The sequence below is a fragment of the Lactuca serriola genome, chromosome 5, assembly GCF_051521515.1.
Source record: "Lactuca serriola cultivar US96UC23 chromosome 5, Lser_US96UC23_V15, whole genome shotgun sequence".
In the NCBI taxonomy this organism is placed as follows: Eukaryota; Viridiplantae; Streptophyta; class Magnoliopsida; order Asterales; family Asteraceae; genus Lactuca; species Lactuca serriola.
The window spans coordinates 345,295,128-345,316,895 of record NC_136412.1 but is presented as its reverse complement, the minus strand read 5'-3'; the positions used below and the strand labels follow the sequence as shown (position 1 = coordinate 345,316,895).

Genomic DNA, 21,768 nt, shown 5'->3' with positions numbered 1-21,768 from the left:
TTTGGTAAGAAAGTTAAAATATAGTTTTTTCTAATTCAGTAGATCCGTTCAACAACTTTACCAAACATCAACTCTTAACGATTTAGCACCAAATCATTCTATTTCTACCAAACAATCCTTAATGATCGTCTTTTTATGAGATATGATAAAAACTTTGATATCATATACACATCTCAAATATTATTTTTTAGGGAACAACTCAAAACTTAATCCATAAAATAATATTAAAAGACAATTTAAAACAATTGTCTTCAAACACATATGGAGTTTAAGTGGGTGTTTGGTTTATCTAGAGACCAAACGTCCTTTTAGGAAAAATTGCAAAAGTCGGGTTTTCTGAATTTTTTAAAAAATTCATTTTATTTATATCAAAAATCCAAAAGTAGTCTTTAAAAATGTTTTTACCAAATATCTTTTACCTTTTATGTTTTCGTAAAAAAGAATTTTAATCTCTCAAAACACCCCCTAAACTTAAAACCCCAAACGTGCATATCTCAAAAAACAAGTATAAATAAAAGACATGGGCTAACATTAAAGTATCATAATCCACATACCACTTTCCACTTTTCAAGACTCATGAGTTATGATATAGGCCTTACCTCAGTTTTCATTCATAGAGCCCATAACTCGATTCCATAACCTGCAATTTCTCCAACCTCCTTTTGTCTTTCCTACCAGAAACAAAAATGGCGACTAATTTCTGGGCATCCACACACTAGTAAGATTCCGTTGCCCGCTTTCCTCCCTTCGATCACCTTCAATGTTAGGGTTTCGTGTGTTGAATTTTTGTTTGATCGTAACATTACCCTAGTCGGTCCATTTTCGAATAAACAATCGGAATTGCTAATTGATAATTCTGTTTATGGTTTTGTTTGTGCGTAGCAAGGAATTATTGGACCAAGAAGAAGTGGATGTGGTGCATAACCTCGACAGGGAGAGGGGAATTACCCTCGAAGATTTCAAGCTCATCAAGTTGCAGATGACCAATTGTATGTACCTCTCTATCTGTGTGTATATCTAGGTCTAATTCCCTTTAAGTTTATATTTAATTGATTGAATCATGGTATCATTCTGGGGGATTTTGTTTCTGTCATCTGTTTCATTTTTGTTAAACTCGTAAGTAGTTGATCATCTATCTGCATTACCATTGATCATATGCTGTTGGATTGTGTCGATTATTACTAACCAAAAGTTGCGGATTTTGCCAAATCCAATTTGGGGTTTTTGGATATAACTATGCAATTTTTGTGTATATATCCGATCGAGTAAGAAAAATTCAGTATTCTTAAGCTCGTATAAGATGGATTTGGATGCAGAGCGTTTGAAAAAAACTGCTCGTGATTATGATTTTCACTAAGAAGACTGATGATTAAGATAATATCAAGAACTGTGCTCTCGATTGATATACAATGCTCTTGTTTATGTCTAATATTTAGTCTTTAGTCTCTTAATCTTTGTATTTCTTCTCTTTTTTGTTTTTCCTTCCAGACATTGCGAGATTGGCTCAAAATGTGAAAGTGAGGCAAAGGTTAGCCTCAAGTTTTTGTTGCTATAAATATATTTTTTTCACTTATTAGCTTCTCTCTTTCGTGTCAAGTCATTAGCTGTAATGCATCCATGAATATACATCTTCTTGTAATCCATCCATAAAACCCATTTGTCATTGATCATGATCTTTAGTCTAGGCATGTTATCATGTAGTTCACAATGGTTTCTCAAATTATTTATTATGTTGCAGTAGTGTATATGATCATTTCATTGGTTACTATTTCAGGGTTGTTGCAACTGCTGTAACATATATGAGACGTGTTTATACAAGGTATTTATTTCTACTTTCTTAGATGCCCCTTTTGTTATATAGCAATATTTGTCCCACTTTCTCTGTACAAAAGACGTTAATACCCTCCTCATCTTTTTTTTTCAATCTTTACAGGAAAAGTATGACTGAATATGACCCTCGTTTACTTGCTCCATCATGCTTGTACTTGGCAGCAAAATCTGAAGAAAGCACTGTGCAAGCAAGACTTCTTGTATTCTACATAAAAAAATTCTGTAATAATTTTTTTTTATAACTTTCTCTAAATAAACTTTCAACTTTGGAAAATGGTGGTGTTGAGCAATATGTCGTATCTTTGTAGATGCAGATGAAAAGTATCGATGTGAAATAAAAGAAATACTTGAAATGGAAATGAAAATCTTGGAAGCTCTCAACTATTATCTTGTTGTCTTCCATCCTTATCGTGCATTATCTCAGTAAGACCCCATTTCTTTTTTCCTTTTTATTAAAAATATATTTTGAGAAAGTTTTGAGTTTTGTCTTAAACAGGTTGGTTCAAGATGCTGGGATGAGTGATGCAACTCAGTTGACTTGGTATTGACTTTTTTTGACCATGTTGGTTTGAAGTTTGAGCATCTTTACATCAATCTTGATTTTGTTTTATGAAATTGTTGATCAGGGGACTTGTGAATGACACATATAAGACAGATTTAATTCTGGTGCATCCACCACATCTGATTGGATTAGCCTGTATTTATGTAGCCAGTGTGCTTAGGGAAAAAGAGAACACTGCTTGGTTTGAAGATCTAAGAGTTGACATGAATGTGGTAAAAGCTTTGAACTCATAAATTGTTTTGGTGATATTTATGAATGTTTTGAAAGTCTTTATTGAGTTATTTTTGTTTGATAGGTGAAGAACATAGCAATGGAAATACTTGATTTCTATGATGCCCATAAAATGATAACTGATGATAGAGTGAATGCTGCAATGCATAAGCTCACCATAAGAACTTAAAAAGGTCAGCTGGATTTTTTTTTTTTTTTTTTTTAAATTTGTTACATCCATTAAAATGGCTACTATATTTGAACTAGTATACATTCCTCCCATTTTATACTAAATTCAAGAGCATCATTTATTGCAAGTTTCTATGTTTTTCTCTTTTCAACTTTTGAAAGAAGCGCTCATGTAACATCTGTTGCATTTCATCACGATTAATATCTTTGTTGATGGTTAGTGTCTTAATACATTAAGCCAAGTTTTTTTTGGCTTAACACATTAAGCCAAAAAGAAACAATAAGTGCCCATGAAGCTCGATAAGTCAAAAGAAACAACCCCTTGTATAACTTGCTAAAAAGAATATAGTACTGCCAAGAAATGAAGATTATTGTGCACATCATTTTGACAAAACACTACATTTTATTCAACTTGTTTTAAGAGAGACAATCATGATTCAAACAAAAAGAATGATGTGAAACTATATTTTTAATGCAGATCTAGGTTTTCTACGTAAGATTGAAAAGCTAAGAGCTCAAACCAAATGATGTCAAATGCTATCCAATGAATTAGCCGTTGAACATTGATGAAAACAGAGTTGAACATGTTATCGTTTACGTCTAAAAATATACGTTTTCATCTTAAATCAATATGGTTTCTAGATATGCTACGAACGCATAAATAAAAACCAAAATCAATGATGAAAAAGACGGATGAAATCAAGGATGAATAAAACGATTTTGTTTTCAGATTTCGCTAAAATATCAAACAATGAAAAAGACGAACAAAATAGATCTAAAGATCCAACCACAACCGCCATCATCTCCATAGGCGGAAAAATGCTTCCTGGTGACTTACATCACTCCACCTCCTCTTACACCCCGTTTCCGAGTTCAACTTAACGAGATAAAAGAAAGGAAATAGGTGGAAATGAGAAAAAAATAAAAAAATCGGTGTTCCCGAGTTTCATTAAAGGAAGGAAGTCGAGGGAAATGGAAGGTTCACTTTCCCTCTTAACTATCCTTTCGATTTGGGAGGATTTGGAAAGAAATAACAAAATGATTAATTTTTCTTCCATTTGTCTCCAACTTAGGAACGCAAAAAAAATGTTTTCTTTTTCTTTCTCTTCTCGTTACTCTTTTTTCTCTTCTTTTCTTTTCTTTTGTCAAACTCGGGAACTAGGTTTTAGAGATGTTTGTTTGAATGGATTGGTTCGATCTGCTCCGAACAAGTAAATTCAAATTAATTTTGATTTTCAAAAACATAGATCCAAATAGTTTATACTAAATTAAAATACGATCCGAACCAACTAAACTTTAATTCGGTTGGATTGATTTTTACTATTCAGTTTTCAAGTTTCAAAAATATTTAAAAAGAATATATAACTTTAACATTAATAAGCTAGTTTTTTTAAAGTTTAAATCCAAAAATTATTCATGATGTGATGTCATCCAACTTGCCAACCTGTTGTCAACTAATGAACACAACACGATTGTCATCCCTAGTTATCATCATCTTTTAACAGAAATCCAAGTGCCAAGTTTTACAATAATCTCCTTCATCCCTAACAATACATTTTTCTTTCATTTGGTTTTAGAGAATGATGGCTCACCCTTGACTTGTGATTCCCCGTGAACATTTGAATTAATTATTTGCCCATTTTGTCATTATTAGGAAGGGTGGGGGCATTAAATAGTAATAATTTGGGCACAGACGAGTAGTCAGATCGACATCAATATATGCAATTCTAACAAATAAAATACCATGCATAATAAATAAACTACATTGAACAACTTTTATCATTATATCTATTAATATTTGAAGAAGATTAGAAGAACATATACTTGGTTGGGACATAAGTGTTATCCAATATATCTTATCATGTGTGAATTAGATAGTGTTTAAGGAAAAAAAATGAAATTTTATTGTGGCAGTTGAAGTAGATAAGTGATCTTATAGTTGGTGCAACACCTCATTATGGATTTATTAGCTTAGACACATATTGAAGGTTTTAAAAAGAGATGAAAACGTTCAATGGCATTTTTAGAAACATCCCCAAGGATAATGGATATCTAATTTATGATACAGCTCATATTAGATGATATGATAGAAATACATACAATAGGAACTGATAAGTCATGAATGAACTCATAGGTTTGCATTATGCTAAGCTTAATGGCCAGTTTTGGAGTTAGAAGGGCCGGAATAAAAGTCAATTTTAGCATTGGGCTTTGAAAAGGCATCAAATTTACTCTCAAGACTAGTTAGGTTATCATCAATATTATTTTGGTATGATCAAAACAGATTGGTGAAGTCATCCTTTTTTGAAGAAAGGGTTTGAATGACACATAAAATATGTTGCTAGAATCAAATGATGTTTGCATAAGAGTATGATCAATAGGAGGTGCTAATGATGGAGTAGGTGTTTCAAACCATTTTGTCTTTTCATGAACTGAATTTATTTCAAAATCAAAGTATGTGTCATGTTGATTAGGGCCCGACGTTGTTACACCACAAAATCACACTGGAACAAAGTGATAGGGTTGACTTTCATGTTGATTAGAACCTGAAGTTTAGCACATCGTGCTTTGTGATGATATTTTATTTTTCTGGTATAGGTGACAAGGAAAATGACATTTTCTACTAGCTAATTAAGAACTAGTAGCACCATTATGTAACTTCTAATGCAACGATTTTCTATTAAAAGGGAATATGTATTTCAGTGATTTACTCATTGTAGGAGTATTGTCTAGATAATGTGGCTCCCTTTTTAATGTTCATGCCCGCTTTTGAGGGCATGGAATGGCTTTGGGTGGCTTGGTTTAAGGCACCCACGTATGGTTTATTTGAGATTGGAGTTTTGCTAGATCCAGCATGGTTGGACTTGGTCCAAACTCTTGATTTTGAATGGAAAAAGGTTTGAGGGGTGATGGTTAAACAAAGCATGTTGTGAAAGTTAGTACTAAACACAAACTAAATAGAGGCCCTACCATTAATAAAAGGTGTTAAATGTGACTTGAGTTTAATGGAGCACTTGGAACTCATTTGGAGCAACTTGGAACATTTGGAGTGGAATGGAGCAACATGTTGAGCCAATCATATACATGTTGTGCCATTCATGAAGATGTTGCACCAAAGTGAAGATGTTGTGCCAAACTAGAAGATCTTGCACCAACCTGGAAGAAGTTGCGCCACATTGGAAGCATGTTGCGTCACTTAAGAAGTAGTTGCGCTATCCTTGCATGAGATGGACAATCATCGTGCAAGATGTGCCATCTTGGTGGATGGTGCACCATTTTGGTTCCTTGATGAGCCATGATATCCCTGATCAGCCACGTATGCTATGAAGTCATCTATGATGCTCAGAAGTTGGTGATGCTAAAAAAAATACACCATATGGTGCCGCCATGATGGATGTTGGGCCACTAGTGTTCATGACGTGCCACATATACACCATGATGCTCCAATATAGCTCAAGATGCTCCATCATGTGTGTTTCTGATACTCATGTGTTGTATGTCATGGGTGAATGTTCTAGAAGCGACTGCATGGCAGATTGTGATTGGTTGGCACAATTCATGGGCTTGGCCCATTAGGGTTTTAGATCTATCCCTCCAGTATAAATAAGGATGCATGTTAAGTCATTTTATGTGTCTTGTAATTATAGAGCGATAGGCAAATCTCTATGAATTTGTACTTGTAACCTCTATTTGAGAGCTTTGAAATAAAGAATACTCCCTTTGTGCCCGTTGATGTAGGTCACATTAACCAAACCACGTAAATACTATGGCTTGTGTGTTTTTGGTTTTGCTTGTTTTCTGCTTTACTTCCTAACCAAATTATAACATCATACCAGGAAGGTACAAGTACATATGGAACATCACACAAGCACCACGAGAAGAATTTATAAGACCCCACCAACTTATAAAGGCTTTTCTACAATGCCATTCACAACATCAATATCCATACTGGATATCCAGGTCATCATAATGTCCAAACCATACAAGTCTCAAAATCCACCCAATGAAATGTATGAACATGATCATGATTTTCAAATTCAAAGTTCTTTTTGAAAACACATAAGTAAAATGTGTCTGTTTCAAACATTCATTCTCAACACATGGAAGGTATGAATGCACCATAAAATACATATAGTATTACAAGCAAGTATATGCAGATAGTATTGCAAAAATTGGAAAAGATATCAAAATATTATTTCATATTAGGGGGCATGTGCTCTAGGGTAATATACTCACATCAAGTGTTTATGTAAGACTCTATCATTTTTCTTAGATGTATGGATGCTTAAAGATCATCTATAAGATCATAACTAACTAAGTAATTAATCACTAATTAACTCTTAATTATCTAAATCATGATTTCTAAACTTAATTACTTCATTTTATCATTTAGATACTAGTTCCAAATCCATAGAAGAGTAATGGAGGCAACCAGAGGCTAAATAGATCAAAATTGATGAAGTTGCAAAGTGTGTTCAAGGTACATAATACAAAGACTACGTAAATTAACAAAGATTACTAAATAAAAAAGTTACACGAATTATGTAAATGCACAACTTACCCTTTTTGTTTAGAAAACCAAAAAACAACATACTTTACTAAAATCGATTCTAGCACTTCTAAAACCAATTTCAATGATTTTTATTGACTATAATAATTCTAATAGTCCATTTAATCATGTTTAATCATTCATATAACATCATTAATATAATGAAATCATAAATCTAGTAGGTCATCACATAATTTCCAAATTATGTTTTTAAAAGCATCAAAGTGGAATTTTAGATATGGTTTTCACTTATGCTTTGCAATTAGGGTGAATACACCTAACTCTTGTTTGAAATTTGGGGTATTTCGATATTGCTTGGATTCACTAAAAGTCGTGTTTGCACTATCAAATTGAAGTATTTCGATGGTACTCTTGAAATCTTAATTTGATACAATTCAATGATGTTCCAAAACAGAGAATGTGAGAAGTTATGATCTTGTTTTTACTAGAAAATGATCAAAAACGGGTATTTCACCCTTGTCTGAAAACTGACACAAGAAACTGTTATAAAACAAATTCACAACCACTATAACATTATCATAAGAACTGCCACTAAAAACGGGTTCAAATACATGATCATAAAACCAGATTTAAGACACAAATTCATTGACAGCTCTACCCAGCCAGGGGTTTTGCCCTTTGGGCCACGCTTCTAGGGGCACTGACCCGTACCCCCTATCGATTCAGGGGCTTCGCCCATAAATATAAGTATACTTTCAACTAAGACAAACTTAAATAAATGTGCACTCGCACCATCCTAACTTGTTAAATATTTATCAAGGCAATCATTGATCAATAAATTAATCTCATTACACTTAAATAATATTAGTGATACAAATCACCAATAAACTCTAATGTATAATAGAACCTTAACAACATAATTCAATCAACATCTCATGAATTTAAAGGCGATCTAACAAATTTTATCCCAAAAATCTATTAATATGTCATAAATCCACATTTGACCTAATAGGATGTTTCAACCCCATTTTTGGACTTTGCATCATTAAACTTAATCCAAATCATAAAATAGAACTATGTTAATGCTTTGAATCAAATTTTATTAGATCTAGAGATGATTCCATGAAATCAAGGTTTCAAAACCACAATTAAAGCTTCATGAACTCACTTTTAACCATGAAAATGAACTTACACAATTATATTACTATTAGAAACAACAAAGTAAAAAATAAGCTCGAATTATTCTAAAAGATCATCATAAAATTTGAATTTGAAAAAATTTTAGAATTGTTGGAAACTTAAATAACAAGAAAATGGTCGAATCAACTACTACGACTGGTCGACTGCAATCGATGGATTTGTTGTTGGAAGATCACTAGAACTTCAAATTTGCTTCTAATATTCCAATTCTTTCTCAAAATCCAGATTCACCTATTCCTTTCTTGCTCCCAATAGTTTGAATGAAGAGAAATAAGGCTTTTGGGTGTTTTGTTCTAAACTTTCCTCATTTAGAAAGATAATCCCGTCAACTTTCAAAGTTTTGATTAACTTCAATATGATTCCTATTTAGCAACTCTAACACGGTAAGCTTGATTTTAACCCTAAACGTTAACATGTTAACAATTTAGGTCTAAATTCTAGTTAAATAAATGAGTCGAGTGCCATATCTTAATTTCCAGCTTTGAAAAGTCAACTCTTATTTTTTCCTTTACCCATATTGTTTAAAATCTAGCCTTTTAAATGAACATTTTTAACTAATTACCATTATTTTATTTTTAGAAAAAATAATTCATTTTCCCAAAGAAATTATACTTAGAGAGGAGAACTTTGAGTTCCATTTTGCGGATGTTATATTTATTAAATGTTTTTTTTTTTTGAATTTGAAAAAACCATTACAACAAATGTAAACCATAAAGACCATTCATGTTACAATATCAATAATAGGACCAATAGTATGAATTTAAAAAACCCACATGGACCACACATGTAATTTACTCTGAATCTTTGTTTAATCATGCAACATCCTTTACATCTTAAATGGTAAAATCATTATGTGTATTTATACATTGAAAGTTCATATAAAAAGTTTAAAACACAACACTCAGCTTTAAAATTCACATCTTACATACTTATAAATGATGCATTTTTTCTTGCACCATATTAATTTGAAACCTCCAAAACATTTTTCCTTGAACCTCATGCATTTGAAACTCCAAAGACTATTCAACTTATATAATTTAATTTATGATTAATTGAAATAGTATGATTTGTAACTTCCAAAACTCTTCAAATCATGCTATTTAATTGATGAGTTAAATGAAATTTTTAGCCTATATAAGAACATTGTAGCTTGCATATTGCATGTATGTCAACACAAAATAATAGATTATATTGGTAGAGTTTGAAGAGTTATACGATTGGTTCCATGGATGTAAGAGAACAATTGCAACTTTTCTAAATGTAAATGTAAACTTGGTGCATGTAAAGTTTTATATATTAACCAAACTTCAAATTTGGGTTTGTGTATAAAGGTATACAGATTTTTTTTTTTTTTTTTTTTTTTTTTTTTTTTTTTTTTTTTTAAATTTTATGTGTTATGGATCTTTTTATAATCATAAGATGATGAAGTGAGACTAATAATTACTTCTCATGAGCTTTTGGTAAATCAATCTTTAAGTTATTTATTTATCAGTTAGATCAATTAACTTTGTTAACATGTATGTATCTTTATGTCGTCTTTCTCTTTTATGTTAAGACAATCTTTTTTTTTTTTCTGTCCAATAGAACATTATTCAACATGTATTTTATGTTATTGGTTATGTACTATGTTAGTTTCTATCGTTTATTTTGGTGTAAATAACATCGATGGAACTTTTGATAAAAAGGAGTTTACACTTATTATCCCAAAATGTTGGTGATAGTGATAAATTAGAACGAATGATTTTAAATATGATATGGATTTATTGTTGAAAACCAACGATTATTTATGTGTTATAAAAATACTTTCATTATGTTCTCAAAAAATTTATATGTATGTATCCATTTTTTAAATGTTCTTTATAGTAATAAAAATAAGCACTTTATTATATCTTATTATATTAGTCAATTTTTTTTCCTATTCATTCTTCACCTTAAAGTTAAAGTAAAACTAAATAAAATATTAATACTTTTATAAGAAAATATTAATACTTTTATATTCCTTAATTAATAGCATTTATAATATTTATAAATTTCCAATAATTTTTTGCATTCTCTTATTATATATGTAGTTATATTAGTATATTTTTCTTACAAAAAGTCGTCATTTGATTGAAGATATTGTGATTCAAAAGTTTTCATATAGTGAAGCATTCATGATCCAAATATGATGATTTGAAGAAATGGGTTATGTCACATCGATGGTAATTGTAATATGATTTTTTTTTCTTTGAAACGATACAAATGAGGCTTTTCTATTCTTTCATTCTATTCAATTTCTCATTTGATCTTTATATGTGATTTGTGTGTATTATTCAATCTTGAATGTGACTCTCCAAACATCAATGTTTTGCTTGAAATATCTTTTTTGATTCTTCTTTTTTAAGAAAAACATTTTGATTGCAGGTTAATGAAGAATTCTCATCAAGTTTCTATGGTTGAATGGTGTTAAATGAGGAAAGAAGATTCAAAAAACGGATAAAGGTTTTTTGTTTGAGCAAAGTAGACGAACGTTAGTTTTTTCTTTTGATTTAAATGTATATTTGTGTAATATTTTTATTTATATATTCAACAACTCAACGTTCTTATTTATTTGATTGTAGTTTTTCTATTTTGATTATGTTTATTTTCTATTATTTTTTTGTTGGATTATTCTACACAACATATTTACAAGACAATATTTAAAAGATAGCATAATTTTTGACATTTGATATGTAATTATGACGAATTATCATGATATGTTCTTCATATGAAAGTAATTTATCCATAATACTACGACAACAATTACATATGACATTTACGAAATTATATATTATATGTGATTTGTTTAACACACACACACACACACATATATATATATATATATATATATATATATATATATGTTGTAAATTTATAATTAAATATCTTTATGTTTAATAATTGAAGGGATTAAAAAGATGCATCAAACCCAATTATTTAGAAGAATATAATAATAATAATAATAATAATAATAATAATAATAATAATAATAATAATAATAATAATAAATACATATTTTCAAGTACCGTATTCATTTGAAACTTACACTACAACTCAAAAGTTTTCTAATTTAAGTATATTTGTTAGTTACAACTGAAGAGTTTTTAACTTATGATTATTAATTAGTAATCACTAATAACTTTTTATTTTTCTTTCTTTCTTATATAAGGTTATAAAGTTTTGCTCATTAAAAGCATTAATGTATTTGAAGAGATTTGTGATTTAAATATGAAAAGTTAATATAAATGTTATAATAGATGTTTTAGTGTTTTATGTTATTAAAAGTTGTAGTGTTTATTTTTCATATTTTTTATTATTCGTTGTATATGTATATATCTTAATACAAATGTTATAATAGATGTTTTTGTATTTTTATGTTACTAAAAGTTGTAGTTCATATTTTTTGTTCATACATTTTGTTACTCGTTATATATAAATTATCACACGTTTGATATATAATTTACATAATTTTAAACGGTTTATAAAATTATCAAATAATTGTATATATCACAATGACCTAAAATAATTAAAACTATAATGTTTAATGAAACTAATATGTTAACTATATGTTTGCTTTTCTACTAGCATTTTGTTTCAAAGAAGAAATATTATATAATAATTTGGTAAAAATTATCATTTTAGCTATATAATTGTATTCTCGCGGAACGCGCGGGGATTCGCCTAGTTTAACATAATTGTGTGAAAAATATCACATCAACCATAAAACTCAATTTTCACATAAACCTTTTTAATGCTTAATGCTCAAAACCTAATTTCTTAAATATATCCATCAATGTTGTTTAAAAAAAGTCTTCATAATAGTTCTTATTCAACATAAAAATATATAAAAAAAATAACAAAACCTATATTATTATTTCTTCAAGTCTACAAAACCTTAACTCGAGCTCTAAATATTAATTAAAAAGGGAGATGGCCCCACCATCTCTCTCTCTCTCTCTCTCTCTCTCTCATACACAAATACACACACAAAAACTCCAAAGCATATGGTTTTTGTGGGTCTTGAGACCTCATCATAAATGAATATCAAAGATTTGCCCTTGATTAAATATGAAAAATTCGCATACCTTCGATTAACTTGTCCGTAACACACCTTCGATTAAGCCTGCAAACACTGTACCAATGATTAACTTGAAAAAAATCACACGTCCCATTAACCTATTTGAAAAACCCCCTTTACCTTCTGCCACCAACTCCGATAAGCATCTCTAAACCAAATCCCACATTTAATTAATAATGACACTTAGTTCCTATAAGGGCACTTAAAGTGTAGGTATGTGCTTTGAGTAGTAATAGACAATAGTTGGAGGTTGTTGGAACTACATTTTTTCCGTCATACCTCTTTACTTCGGATGCGATCTTCTCTTAGCCCCAACTCTTTCTCTCTCTTGGGAGTAGTCTTTATTTTTTCAGATGAGAGAAAGAGAGGGAGAGGGAGAGAGAGAGAGAGAGGGAGAGAGAGAGTTGGTGGTCTTGTCTCTTTTTTGATATTTAAAAGAGTAAATTGGTTAAAGAATGGAAAAAATAAAGACAAAATTGCAAAAATGGGCCGTGTGGTATGCATTTTTTCTGAGGTTTTAGTCCAAATTTCGACTCTTTTTTGCTTCATGGTTTTTTTAAGCTAGTTTCATTGCGTATTTGGTCCCTCGATAAACTGAAATGACTTTAATACCCTTGGGTATTTATTTTCTATTTTTAAATTCATTTTTTTAAAGTTTAATAATTATTTATTCATTTTAATAATTAAAAAAAATAAAAGGACCCACCTCTCTCTCGACCGAATCATCACCTTCGCCTCAACCTCCCACGATTCACCACACTAACCCACCTCCTCCGGTAAACTAACATCACCGCCAATCAATCGACTCCCACGAACCACACCATCTCCTTTCTCTTTCCATCATGTTTTTACATATTCAGATTTGAGAACCACTAAACCATCTGAAAACCCTTGATTACTCGTCCAACCTACGACTAAGGTTCTCGGCTGGTGAGATGGTGGAGCAAGGTTGATGATGGTGGTCAGATGATGTCTTCCCCCATTAATAGATAATGCTTCAATGGTGTCTTTTACCCCTAAACCCTCTTCGATTCTCGATGTCAACAAAAATTCTACGATTCTTCAGTGATGAAATCAAATCTGCAAAGAGTTTGATGAAACCTCTCCATCTCCATCGTCATCTGAAACCCTTCTCGGATCTATTTATCTCAAGCCCTAGGTGAAGAAATCAAATCTGCAAAGAATCTAATGAAACCTCTCCATCCCGTCTTCTCCCCTAAAACACACATATGCTCTTTCTCTTCTCTCTCGCTTCATATTTAGGGGCTCCGTCTCTTCTCTCTCGTTTCATATTTAGGGTATTTTACTGTAATTAGAGTTTCTCAGTGGAACTCCTTAGTTCCAGTTAGTTCTTGTTTAGATTAAGTGATTTAAGTCAACTCTATGAGATTCTCAATTGATGGATTCAACGAGTCTGAGTGGGAATGTGTGTATTTTCTCATCACTGTTCAGTCGAAAACACACACACACACATACGAATCGATTACAATTCATCAGATTACAGTTTTGATTACATCTTGAAGCTCACCGAAGTTCATTCTTTCCACTATCTCCATTAATTTGGAGATTTTTAGACAGGTTGCTGGTTTGATTTGTTTTGAGCAAAAGGTTATTGTCACTAAAGCCCAACTATGTTTAGTATATTGGTTTAAAAGGTCCTTTATAACTTTTTTTTTTTTTTTTTGCATTTTAGGGGTATGTACTTGTGTTTTACCGTTTTAAAAGGTCATTATCAAAAATATGAAGGGGTCACCCGATGAACCCCTTCCTAATCATCAATTTTGATATGCCACTTGGCATTTAGTCAATTGAAATGGTCCAAACTACCCCTGATGTCACTGCAATTCATCTCCTTAGATTGAGTTTGAAGACATTCGTTCCCGCAATTGAGCCCTGTCAAATCAAAATCAAAACAAAGAAAGACTATCAAAATCAAAACATATACATAGTGACAAAGAAAAAAGACAGAAGTGAGAGTCCTATAGGTTACCTCCGAGTCGAAAAATTTAAGGAATAATCATGATTTGGGAACAGAGAGCTTGGAGCTAAGAATCTCGGCAACTGCAGCACTTAGTTTCTTGTTTACATCAGGATTCAAATCTGCGATGGACACCAGCTCACCATATGTTGCTGGTTGCTCGCAACCTCCAAAATCCACCGTCACAGATCCCTTGCTTAACTTTGACTCTAGAATCACTGCAATCGGTTTTCAAGTGATATTGTCATAAGTTCATAACCACTGCCTAATTCATTTCTACCCCAAGGAAATTGGAAATCACTCATGAACACTGAAACATTAACCACTCGTAAAAGCAAGACATGGATTGATTAGAAAGGGAGTTTCTTTTCCTTGGATAATTTTTGAAGCTATAATAACATCAAGTCATCAAGTAACATTCAGGTTCGAAGTAAGTACATAAAACACACACGCATTCATAACACACACACAGAGAGGTGTACGTACGACTTTGGGTTTGCCGATCAGGTCGACGACGGTAGAGGTGGCTTCAGAGAGGATGACAAAGGCATCCACGCCCTCCAAGCTCACGTTTGTTGATAGATTCAGGCACGACAAACTCTCCAAAAACCATCGTCTAGTCTCAACTCTCGGTTCCCTTCCACGTGGAACTCTCACATAACCCGTATTCGATTCCAATTTTGCAAATCTAGTTTTGTTTGAGTCGAATTTGGTGTTTGATTCGTTGATTTTAGGGGAGGAAAAAGATAGTAAGAAGATGTTGTCAAGGAACCGTCGGGAGGGAAGAGGCGTTCGTCATCATCATCATTATTCAACTTTTGTGTTCATTGGTCAACAAAAGTAGAACAAAGAAAAACATGGGCCTGAGATTTTAAAAAGAAAAATGAACAGCAATCTGTAAAAACGGCTCAAAATACAGTCTATCCCTTTATTAGCAGGAAAAACACAAGTACATGCCTCTAAAATGCAAAAAAAAAAGTCATAAGGGACCTTTTAAACCAATATACTAAACATCGTTGGACTATAATGATAATAACCCTTGAGCAAAATGATTGACCACCATCTTGGAGAGAGAATGCACGGGATGGGAGGAGGAAACGGGTGTGTGATTACAAATTCGTGATTTGATTGTCAAATTTGTATAAACAAACAACTATGTGTGTGTATGTGTGTTTGTCACACTCCATTGAAGAAATAACATTTTCCTTTACAATCAACAATAGATATGCATTTCCTTTTGAGAGTTCGATTGATGAATTACATGGAACATCGAGTACAATGAACTTTTGGGGTATAATGGTACTGGTAGCGGTGGTGATAGGTGGTGGAGATTGAAGGAGTGAACAAAGAAGCATGGTGAAGGGGTGGAAGATTGTGTCAGGTTGGCAATGGAGATGGCGGTGAGGTCTAAGATGTTGAAAAACATAAGGCTTTGTTTTTTGCAGATGGGGTCACAAACCGGGTATGAGAGAGAGAGAGAGGTTCTTATTTTTTTATTGTTTAAATAAATAAATAAATAAGTATTAGATTTAAAAAAATAAAAGAAAAATAGAAAATAAATACCCAAGGGTAAGTGAGACAAAATCCGCTACGAAACTAACTCAAAAAGACCATAAAGACAAAAAAATTGAAGTTTAGACTAAACTTCAGAAAAAAAATGCATACCATAGAAACTAGTTTTGAAATTTTGTCAAAAATAAATTAAAACAACAAAATAGACATTTCAACGTTTACATGGACCAAAACCGACAATGAAAGCCGTTCTATACAAAAATGAAAGTTAAAGGGACTTAAACCCCACAATTTTAACATCCACATGGACTAAATTTGCACACTACTTAAAATATTAACAAATCAACCGTACTTCTATCCACTTTTTTTTTTTGAAGAAAAATGTTAACAAATTAACGGTTAAGATACCACATAAACCGTTAAAAAGTACAATATACGCTTTTAAACAAAACCCATTTTTATTCGTTTTCTAAATCAATTACGATAAAAATAACTCAATAAAATATTATTGGTGTATTTACTGTTCTCTGATCCGGAATCTATGGGAATGAAAAAAAAAAAAAATTCCAATTTCCAAATACCCAAATCACTATCGTTAAAGTCCATTTCCATTTCTATGGTGGGTTGGTGGCCTCCATCATCAAGATGATTGTCATAATGTCATCATCTCTTTGACCCGACGCGTTTATTCGACCCGGTTCCCATCAGGCGGTGGGTGAGTCCTATAAACCCCACTCAGCACACCTTTACCTTTTGACCTCCCACCACTCCCTATCTCCTCCCTCTATTTCTCTCACATATACATATACATCCATGTATCTATATATTCCACAGGCACAAACACCATGCAAGTGTGTAACAGATTGAAAACGATGGATTACTAACCCCAGATCTTGCACAAGGGTCCCACTTCAAGACTGGTGAAAAAAAGACACAACCGCCGATAACCCTCATTCACCAAGGAGTTAGAAGATCCAAGGTTGGGATTGGATCTATTTCTTGATTTTTTATTATTCAATTTAATAAACGAATAAAACCCATTACAAAATCAACGTCATACATACCCTTCATCTCTATATAATTCACACAAATTACATTCACAAAACGCACATCTTTGACTCTTATTCTCTCCAACTTGTTTATCATTTCTCTCGTAATTTTCACAACCCCATCCTCCATATCCCTAACCAGTGGCCACCTTTCTTTATCTTAATCTTCCAAAAAGTGCTTCTATTTGGCTGGTTTATTTCTTGTCTTGACGTTTCTGATTTTCGATCTGGGTTTTCGATTTTTGGATCTTTTTACTCAAAGATACAATCTTTATTGATAAATCAAGAAAGGGTTTTGATTAGATTTAGATTTTAGATTAGATCCGATTTGGGTTTTAAGGCTTCTCTTTCAATGGGAGCCTTGGATGAGGGTCACTACAATGTGGTGCTAGAAAATGGAGTGAAGCTTGGTGGTTGTGGTTTTGAGCAAGAACCAGAGACTGTAGCCATTGAAGATGCTGTGAAGGTTTTGTTACAGGGTTTGGGTGAAGACATCAACAGAGAAGGTCTTAGGAAGACCCCTCTTCGTGTTGCTAAAGCCCTTCGTGAAGGAACCAGAGGTTAGCTCTTTTCTTATTGTGAAGATATATGTTGAATTACTGTGGTTTGAATGTTTCCTTTTCGAATAGGGAATCAAAAATGGTGTTTTATGTATGTTTAGTTGTAATGTTTTTTTTGGGTATACTTGCTCTTATCCAGGCTATAAACAAAACGTGAATGACATAGTCCAAGGGGCGTTATTCCCGGAATTGGGATTAGAAACCGGAATTGGCCATGCCGGAGGAGCCGGTGGACTTGTTCTTGTTAGAGATCTCGATCTCTACTCATATTGTGAGTCATGTTTGCTCCCATTCCAGGTCAAATGTCACATAGGTTACATTCCATCTGGTCAACGAGTTGTGGGCCTTAGTAAACTTTCCCGTGTAGCCGATATCTTCACAAAACGTCTCCAAGATCCACAACGGTTAGCAGACGAGATTTGCAACGGCTTACAACACGGAATCAACCCAACCGGTGTTGCGGTTGTTCTCCACTGCTCACACATCCACTTCCCCGATTCCCATTCCGCTTTTCTCGATTCCAACCAAAAAAGATGGGTCAACGTAATAGTCAATTCCGGTTCCGGGTCTTTCGGAAAACCAGATTCCGCCAATTGGATCGATTTTTTCGGTCTTTTACGACGCCGGGACATAACCTTAGATAACATCCATTCAAGAACCACCAATAAAGATTCTTGGTGCCCGTGCCCGTCACGGGTCAAAACCGGGCCCAATGTTTCACCCATGGATACCGCGGTCACCTCGATTATACGGTCATTGGGTCAAGACCCGGGTCGAAAAGAACTCACGGGAACCCCAACCCGGTTTGTAAAATGGCTATCTAACTTTAAGGATTCAAAATTGGAGATGAAATTTAACGGGCTTGGTTTGGGCCCATTGAAAACCACAAGCCCAACGAATTGCAAGATTAGATCGGAGTTGAACTTATCGCTATGGTCGCTTTGTGAGCACCATTTACTTCCGTTTTATGGGTCGGTTCATATTGGGTATTTATCAAGTGAAGAGGTGAGTCCGATTTTGAAATCTATTCTACAATCGGTAGTACATTTTCATGGTTTTAAACTCCAAGTTCAAGAACGACTCACGAGGCAGATTGCTGAGACTGTTTCTCGATTATTGGGTGGAGATATAATTGTTGTAGTGGAAGCGAATCATACTTGTATGATCTCAAGAGGGATTGAAAAGTTTGGTAGTAATACGGGTACAATTGCGGTGTTGGGTCGGTTTTCACATGACCCAGCTGCAAGAGCGGAGTTTTTAGAATTGATTCCAGAATCGTTGTAGGGTTGTGCTCAATTTCGCATATATTTTGTATCATTATTTTGTGGGAATTCATCAAATTGTTAGGGTAGATGCTGGTCCTGTTGTTGCAATGGATCATTATTCTATCAACCACTTTATGGTTATGGATCTTTGTATGGGGTATCATTATTCAGGTTTTTGAAAGTCGACTGAAAGATTGTATTAAAAGAAAACATGTTTTCCGACCACGTTCTCCCTCTCTCGCAAGTTCAGAGAGTTTTGAAATTAAATATAATTTATGATGAAAATAAAAGTTCACAAACATGAAACATCATTTGTTACTTGGTAAAACTAATTAAGTAATTCAAAAATCTTACTAACATTCCTTGAAAATATCTTAATCTAAATGAAGAATTAAATGGAAAGTTCAAACATGTTTAAAAATGACATCTAATTCTTTTAAACTAGATTTATAAAAACCAAACCAAATTCAATCAAAACCCAAAAATTTAAAGAAAAAAAAAATTCAACCTAATAATATTTTTGTTTGCTAAACCTAACTTTGTTTTAGTTTTGGTTTGATAAGAGTTTAAGATGGAAATTGAGGAGTTTAAGACGTAGTTATTTTACTTGGACTTTAAGGACATTTTGTAACGCAGGGACAAACCTTGCAACAAAATTATACTTTAATGACCACTTGTGCAACAAATGAAATATCTAGATCAAAACCATAACTGTATTTTGAAATATCACAAGGACGGAATTGTAACTTACTTTACTCTATTTACCAATATAGGCAATGTACATTAGTTTTTTTTATCAATCGAAGCAATGTACATTATTTTTTATCCATATTAGCAAGTATACTTATACTTTTACCTGTAATAGCAACATATTTTCATTTCCCTACTAATAAGGGCAATGTACTTTATTTGTTACATACATATTGGCATATTGCAATTATTGGTAAAGAGATCTAAGTATGTTACCATAATTGTAAGTGCAATGCTTTTATCTATAAGGAAATGCAAGTATGTAGCTATTAAGGGTTACACATCACTAACATGGGTATAACATAAAGTATATTGCCTAAATTGATAAAAAGAATGAAGTATATTGCTATTTCCTGAAATTTCCCGTATAAAAAATAAAAAACAAATGTGTTACCTCTTCAACCCCCAAAGGATGCTGTCATGGCTTTCATAAGACCAGTGATAATTAATCGAACTGCCAAATAAAAATGAAAAATAATAACTTTGTCATGATAGAGTAATAATTATATTAGACAAAGCCTAATTATTATTGATATAAAAGTAGCTTTTCTTAATTAATTTTCTGATATAAATTACCTCAATGGGGACTCTTTGGGAACTATGGGGGAAATCAATGGGGGCCATTTCAAGAGGCTGGTGGTCTTTGGAAGCCCAAATATTTCTCCTCCTTCATTTTGACCTTGACTTTGACTTTGACTTTGACTTTGACCATCTACAAGGCCTCTGCCTGTTGTTTTGCTGCCTGCTGCCCGAATGATTGTCTTCTGAAGATGGAGTTGTTCCATTCGCAAGAGAGAGATGTTAGAAGCTCCAATGAAAACAAAGTTCTTTTGAAAGTTAATCACAGGAAATACATTTGTGTCTTCTGATGATCTGAAACAATAACAACAACAATTTTTAAGCATATCAGATATCAGATGCAATTTTTTTTTTAAGGAAAGAGATGAATTTTGTTGGGGTGTTATTTATGCTGCTTGAACATGGAAATGAGAGAGATGAAGAAGACAAGGGTAAAATGGTCATGTTGAAATATTTAATATGTGTTGTTAAAGTTGACAACTCATGGAACAAAAACGTTATGGAACCATGAAATGAGTACCAAAATTTCAAAAAATATTCTTTTTTAGAGATTTTTTTTCAGGGATTATTAGGATATAGTTATGCTCCTTAAACGTATGACAGACAATTTTTAAGAAAAGTGATGAATTTTGTAGGGGGGTAAGTTATGATCCTTGAACATGGAAATGGAAGAGATGAAGAAGACATTGGCAAAATGGTCATTATCATAATCATAAATTTAACATATGGGCTGCTAACGTTGAGAACAAGAGACCAAACACAATATTATCAAACAACGAAATGAGTGCCATACTTTCAAAAAGATACTATTTTAAAGATTTAGGGTTTAGTTATTCTCCTTCAACATATATGACAACAGTTTCTAAGGAAAGAGAGAAATTTTGTTGAAATTTCATCATGCTTCTTGAAAATGGAAAAGAAAGAGACGAAGATGATAGGGACAAAATGGTCATTTTCATAAGTTTAACATCTAGGTGATGATGACCCAGGTATAAAAAGCGGTTGAGAAACCATGAAATAAGGACCAAAATTGCAAAAAGATTCTCTCTTGGACCTAAACCAGCAACCTGACAATAAGGACATGTTGTTTAACCGTAGCAAGAAACTCCCACACTCCTCCACTATAGAAGTAAAGAGGAGGGAATGCTAGACCTGAAATTAATAGAACACATTTTAAAAAATCATAAATATAGCACAAAAGAATGTAATAACATACCAGATGTTAAGACACAAATCCAGAAAATATAAGCCATTTTAATCTAGGTAGCACAATATCAGTGCAACACTTCTTGAGAAAAAAAAGTTATGTGCATCATATCAGGAACAATATAAGCTTCTTTTTTTTTTCCAAAATTCAGTTGGACTTAAAAGTAAAGATTGGAGAACCGGGATAGAAATCCATAGAGGGAAAAGGCGGACTAAAAACTAATGAATCAATCCGATATAATTCTTATTTTCTTTGCAATTTACAAAAAAGG

The 21,768-nt window shown here is 32.6% G+C and overlaps 2 protein-coding genes across 5 annotated transcripts; both read left to right on the top strand.

Moving 5' to 3' along the window:
- Positions 1 to 561: 561 nt before the first annotated feature.
- On the top strand, positions 562 to 11,109 carry LOC145055461 (cyclin-C1-2-like). Of its 4 annotated transcripts, none has more exons than XM_079003796.1 (10): positions 562 to 718; positions 883 to 989; positions 1,489 to 1,528; positions 1,775 to 1,819; positions 1,934 to 2,052; positions 2,139 to 2,253; positions 2,327 to 2,371; positions 2,457 to 2,604; positions 2,688 to 2,796; positions 10,905 to 11,109. In XM_079003796.1, the coding sequence occupies exons 1-9, from the start codon at positions 687 to 689 to the stop codon at positions 2,790 to 2,792; spliced, it is 756 nt and encodes a 251-aa protein (XP_078859922.1). In that variant the 5' UTR covers positions 562 to 686; the 3' UTR covers positions 2,793 to 2,796; positions 10,905 to 11,109. The 4 variants fall into 4 exon arrangements, with proteins under 4 accessions (XP_078859922.1, XP_078859923.1, XP_078859921.1 ...); XM_079003797.1 differs by lacking the exon at positions 10,905 to 11,109 and adding an exon at positions 3,270 to 3,522 and having other exon boundaries at positions 2,145 to 2,253; XM_079003795.1 differs by lacking the exon at positions 10,905 to 11,109 and adding an exon at positions 3,270 to 3,522.
- Positions 11,110 to 16,811: 5,702 nt separating this feature from the next.
- LOC145055460 (GTP cyclohydrolase 1-like) lies at positions 16,812 to 19,186 on the top strand. Its single transcript, XM_079003794.1, has 2 exons — positions 16,812 to 17,696; positions 17,836 to 19,186. The coding sequence occupies exons 1-2, from the start codon at positions 17,489 to 17,491 to the stop codon at positions 18,978 to 18,980; spliced, it is 1,353 nt and encodes a 450-aa protein (XP_078859920.1). The 5' UTR covers positions 16,812 to 17,488; the 3' UTR covers positions 18,981 to 19,186.
- The last annotated feature ends 2,582 nt before the right edge of the window (positions 19,187 to 21,768 follow it).